At 34.5% G+C, this 6,260-nt stretch overlaps 1 protein-coding gene across 1 annotated transcript; it reads right to left on the minus strand.

Annotated features, from left to right (window-relative positions):
• Positions 1 to 4,297: 4,297 nt before the first annotated feature.
• Positions 4,298 to 5,410, minus strand: LOC149685354 (uncharacterized). Its single transcript, XM_089871018.1, has one exon. The coding sequence runs from the start codon at positions 5,408 to 5,410 to the stop codon at positions 4,298 to 4,300; it is 1,113 nt and encodes a 370-aa protein (XP_089727144.1).
• Between the last annotated feature and the right edge of the window lie 850 nt (positions 5,411 to 6,260).

A 6,260-nucleotide genomic window follows, 5' to 3' on the forward strand; every position in this document is an offset into this window, starting at 1 on the left:
TAAAACACAATAAAATACACTAAAAGTACAATAAAACTACAATAAAATACAGTAAAACACAATAAAATACACTAAAAGTACAATAAAACTACAATAAAATACAGTAAAACAAAATAAAATACACTAAAAGTACAATAAAACACACTAAAAGTACACTATACCATAATAAAATACACTAAAGGTACACTATACCATAATAAAATACACTAAAAGTACAATAAAATACACTTTCTAGTTGAAGAGATTTATACTGAACTGGTATTGGGAGAAAAGCGTTCAAAAATGGTACACCTACTGTTTCCGTTTTGTCGTGACAGATGTTCATGGAATGGTTAGTTGATTCAAACGAAAAATATCATAATAATTTTGGAGTTATATTGGGGATGTAGGTAAGGAAATTTATTTCGTTTTACTTTAATGTTATAAATGCACAATATATATAAATAATAATAATAAACTAAATAAACTAATAATAATAAACTAAATAAACTAATAATAATAAACTAAATAAACTAATAATAATAAACTAAATAAACTAATAATAATAAACTAAATAAACTAATAATAATAAACTAAATAAACTAATAATAATAAACTAAATAAACTAATAATAATAAACTAAATAAACTAATAATAATAAACTAAATAAACTAATAATAATTGAATTGAATTGAAAGTGTTGTTTATTTTGCAATGAAAAATGTTTTTACACACACGAGATCATGCACATTCCGAACAGTATAGTCAAATGAAAAAAAACGGAATTGTATTAGATAAAGCACACATGGACTTACGGTAATTGACAATTATTATACAATTTATACAAATGATGTTATAAAGAATTTATACAAATGATGTTATAATGAATCTCAAAACAATGTAAAAATCAATTTATATCCTGAAGACGAGCATTGAAAAGGTCGAATTTTTCACTTAATAGATTGCACGATCTTTGCATCCTATTGATTGGAATTAAACTAGCTCCTTTAAACTAATAATAATAAACTAAATAAACTAATAATAATAAACTAAATAAACTAATAATAATAATAAACTAAATAAACTAATAATAATAATAAACTAAATAAACTAATAATAAACTAATAATAATAATAATAAACTAATAATAATAATAATCTAAATAAACTAATAATAAACTAAATACTTTGTTCCACGTATTATTATGATCAATATGATATTGAGTCTTACAGAAACTTTGTGAATTTATGACAAATAACTTAAATTACAACAAAATACACTGAAATACACTAAAACTACAATAAAAACACACCAAAACACAGTAAAACGCAATAAAACCAAACCAAAACACAGTAAAACACACTAAAAGTACAATAAAACACTCTAAAACTACACTATACCATAATTAAATACACTAAGGTACAATAAAACACAATAAAATACACTAAAAGTACAATAAAACTACAATAAAATACAGTAAAACACAATAAAATACACTAAAAGTACAATAAAACTACAATAAAACACAGTAAAACACAATAAAATACACTAAGGTACAATAAAACTACAATAAAACACAATAAAAGTACAATAAAACACTCTAAAACTACACTATAGCACAACAAAACTACAATAAAACACACCAAAGCACAGTAAAACATGTTTACACTAGACCGCCAAGAAGAAAAAACACTGAATTTTTGAAAGTTATTTATTTGCCTTAGTTTTCCCAGTTTCCCAGGTTTGTACGAACCCTGAATTCAACCTTGTACAGATAGGCAGTTCAGCGCTATTATGAAAAATGCAGAAATAATATCCTCATAAAAAGTTCACCACAATGTTTATTGGTAACATTTATTTTCTGTTTTTCTTTACAATTAATTGACAAGAGATATTTCATTAAGAAATACAATGAAGAGCTATTGTTGTTATTTATTTGTCTTTGATATTTCTTTTTTCGTTAGTAAATATATTACCTTTATCTTCTTTTAGGTTATTTGATAGGTCCAAAGTATGAAAAGGTACATTTGGATTACTTATCAAAACCAATGCAAGTTTATGAGCAAAATCCCTATTTTAAAATAAATATCTTTACATTAAATAACGTCATTATAAGAATAACTTGTACGAATATACACCATTTAACTCCTATATTATCTAAATAGAGTTCCTCAATGGAGACAGTTTTTTCATAACAGCCAAAATCTGTTTTAAAGCTTCCGGGACCAGTGTTTTTATACACAATGGAAGGTAGATTTGATTTTCTTTTTACTTTCTCTTTAAAACTAACCTGATAAATTACTTCTTTTTTTTCATGTAAATGGAAGCTTCGAGATCAGTAGCACCTCCTGGAGGAGTCTGGATATTTTTCCTTTAGTTCAGTTTTGAACTGTCGAAATAAGATATGGTTCTTTTCTAGATCGGTATCCTTTTCTTTATGGAATGAGTTGGCCATTTTCAGGCCATTATGGATGACAAAAAGCGTTATTTAAGCCATTACCGACCAAAACCTCTACTGTATCGTTATGAACCTGACACATTTTCATTTAGCAATGATAAAACTTTACCGCCACCCCTTAATATACGTTACGCGATACAACAACTCTTCGAATGACGTCACAATTGTTGGATTATTATAGGCAGAATTTAACCAAGGCTTACAAATAGACGCTAACACACCAGAAACACTTTGATTTTCAGAGGTTAATTACGCTTTCTACTATTACGTCTAAGATGATTTTCTTATATATTAATTACGCTTTTACGTGTACCTTTTAATTACCATTAAAACAATACCATAATCAAAATAAACTCCTTGAAAAAAGGTTGAAATTTTGAGTCAAAATAAAAATTACAATGGATTGCGCAACTTCCAGCAGAGACCTATCATTAACCCTTGGCAATGTACGTTTAAAGCTATCCATTCTCGTCTCTTATCAATGACGTCACAAATACAATTCTTCAAATGACGTCACAGATACAGTTGTAGAAGAGAGGAGTTTCCCAATAGGCGGCGCACGGTATTTTCCCGCCAATGACGTCATAGATACAGTTGTAGATTTTCCCGCCAATGACGTCACAGATACAGTTGTAGAAGAGACAGGACTGCCAGATTCCCGCGCAGTGTTTTCCCGCGAGGGGGCGCGCGAGTTTTCCCGCCAGGGGGCGCTGTTTCCCAAGGGGGCGTGGCAGAGGGCATTGACACAGTGACCTTGACATTCTACACCTACACTCTACACCTACATTCTACACCTACGGAGGTACGAAGTGCGGGGTTATACTACTTGCCCGATACTACGTCACTGAAAATTTTGGTCCCTGTACTAACGGCTTTTCTGCCGAGGAATTTGGCACCGCTTGTAAGCAAAGGCCTAAGAAACCTTGCTAAGCCTTGGAAGAACGATCCTATCCCATGTCCTTTAAAATTAGGGTTAGTCCCTATATAATAACTTCCGGTTCCGGTTCCGGTTCCAGCTTGGTTATTGTAATATTGCTTGTAGCAACATTCTCGCCTTTCTAAGACGTCGGGCTTAGGCATCGCAAGTGTAGTTTAACCGTTAAGCTCCCGTATTCAAATGGCGCCGGTTCCCCCAAACTATTCCTTATATTAACTTCGATGATATCAAAGTAATTTTTACCAACGGGTACGTAATGAGGATTGGTAAAGGTTTGAAATATTTGAGACCCGTATGGTTTCTTGGCATCAACCGAAACGATCCGTAGTAAAGGAACCGAGTGGTCGCCTACAATCTGATCGCTAGCGATATTTAAATAGATAAATAACTGGTCCGGAACGTGGTAATTCAAATTAGAGGGTCTTTCGCTACGACCGATACATTCGCTAGCTTCATCGTATCCGAGAATTTCGGCAATGGGTTTTTCGAAATTTAAATAAGGTTTCAATAATCTTTCAGATTGGTTTATAGTAATGTGCCCGGTTATGTTATCGTAAATCAGCCGCAGTGTTGGGCCATTTTTGTCAAACGAATTATTTATGACGTTTATTAAATGTTCTATAGACTTGTAAAAGCCCGGGGGAACGTCGGGCGCAACTATGGTCTCCCGCCTAGCGTCTTTACTTTTTCTCTCTCTTTTCTTTCCATCGACTACCTCCCCTACTGTATATTTGCTCCTGTATCTGGAAACGTTATGAAAACTAACATCACGTTCTTCCTTAGGCCTTGGCACGTTGTAAAAAGTAGACGTATACATTATATCTACTAGAGACACTTCCCATTTTCCATTTAAATGAATAGGGTTAGGTAGCTTGGTACAGTAATGCGCCCTGGTATTATCGGGAAATAACGAGCCGTTGACGTTACTTGGTAGGGTTAGGTAAAACGATTGATTCGACATCTTCTCCACGAACCCAAGAGGTTTGGGTTTTCGGGTAACCTTCCCAAGATACTAATAACTCCAATTTTCCACGCCTTTTTCGCCGCTTTATAATTTTTTCAATGTTGAACCTTTCAGGTTTAACCGTTTTCTGAACCTCTTCGCGATAGAACACGCCACTTATAGGGTTTCCTTCCAGATCCTTTAACTTGTAAATCACTGGATCACGGGCAGTTCCGATAAAATCAACTTGGAAAACTTCGGTGGAGTAATTGGCTTCGTAACCCTTTTCAAAAACCATTTTTACTTTGCTAACCCTAACGTAATCACCCACTTTTATTCGGGGGGGAGGGCGTTTTTTCTGTCCTTTGTTTTCAGTCCCGTAAATATTTCTATACACTTCTAATATATTGGTTGGCTTAACGTTATTCGGTGTCATCTTAATAGTACTATGCCAAGCGCCGTTATACGCCGTCACTATATCTCGCAGGTGGTCGATATACCTTCTAGTATGGAGATGGGTAAACAGTTTAAACATACGAGACTTTAGCGTTCTATTCACTCTTTCTACAATAGGGGCGTGGTGGACGTCATTCTCGGTTGTAAAGAATTTAACCCCCTTTTCTTTGAGAAATTTTCTTACCGAGGAATTCAAAAATTCCTTCCCTTTATCCGTTTCTATTCTAATCGGTATTTGGTCTTTGAATATAAGAGCTAAGGCTCTAACAACTTCTTTTCCCGTCTTACGTAGTAAAGGCACGACCCATAGTTTTCTACTAAAACAATCTATACACGTCAATAGAAACGTGTAGTTATCATTATCTTTGGCCAAGGATCGCATGTCAACCAAGTCTATTTGGTACAAATCACCGATATTGTGAACTATAATTTGGCGTCTCTTAAACTGTTTACGGGCCGTTTTATGCAAAGTATACGGGGTGGAACTCTCCAAAAACGAAATTACTTCCGCTTTCGATATACCATCATCTTTAACAGCTCGATGTAAAGCGTCTATTCCTGAAAACGAAGCGGGGTTAGAAGGATCATAGTATATGGTTTTTAATTTTTCGGTGTTGCTGGGTTGAAGCTCAGCCATTTTGGTATTATAGAAGAAGAAGATTTCCATTTCGTAACGTAACGAGCCCCGCTTGAATTTTCTTTATTGTAATTTCTTAGCCGTCTCTTTAAGGGCGTTCTTTTTGGCGGGGAAGTGAGATGAAGGAGAGGAGGAGGGGGAAGGATGGGGACTGGTTCGGGAGAGACGGCGTTTTTTGGTCCTTCAATTTCTTTTACAATGCTATGAAAATCGCTCCAGCCTACGGGTATTTCTTTAAGGGGGGTAATAAAATGGTATACTAACTGCGCTATATCAGAATTTTTGATCTCTCGTCCGTTTACAAAGACTCTTCCTTCTTTCGACCACCTTAAGGTTTCGCCAAGCGATTGCAACTGAGTAAAAACCTTCTTTGCTCTCCCCTTATATTTGAGGGGGAACATGTCAATCCATTTTTCGGTCGGATCCGGCACGATTTCTCGAGAAACGTTATTGTACCTTTGGACTAGCTGCTGGTACATAATCCATTTGGAGCGATCGTCTAACGATTTGTTGTTTAAAACCGTTTGCATCTCCCTATTCAATTCTTGCATAACATCTGTCTTTAGAGTATCAGCGGGTTGAATAGCGGGTTGAGACGGTATTTGCCGTTCATTCAAGGTTACCAAGGTCATTTTATGGTACATTACGAACTAAAAGCTCCGATAATCGAGGAAAGAAGCGGTACGAGTAAAGAAAAAAGACCTCCCTTTTGGTTCGATAAAATAGCCCTTTTCTTTTTCCAAGCTATTCTTTTACTAGCTATTTTGCGTAGGTTATTCTTATACCTGTATAGCCTACTTCTTTGAGCCAAATTCAATTTCACGTTTCCGTGTAGCGTATTTAAAACTAA

The sequence above is a fragment of the Phalangium opilio genome, unplaced genomic scaffold (assembly GCF_054372755.1).
Source record: "Phalangium opilio isolate 3A_F unplaced genomic scaffold, DU_Popi_V2 ptg000032l_1, whole genome shotgun sequence".
NCBI classification, from domain to species: domain Eukaryota; kingdom Metazoa; phylum Arthropoda; class Arachnida; order Opiliones; family Phalangiidae; genus Phalangium; species Phalangium opilio.

Bases quoted from the DNA above. Each gene is read 5' to 3' on its own strand.
- LOC149685354 (XM_089871018.1), bottom strand. From the start codon at position 5,410: ATGGCTGAGCTTCAACCCAGCAACACCGAAAAATTAAAAACCATATAC.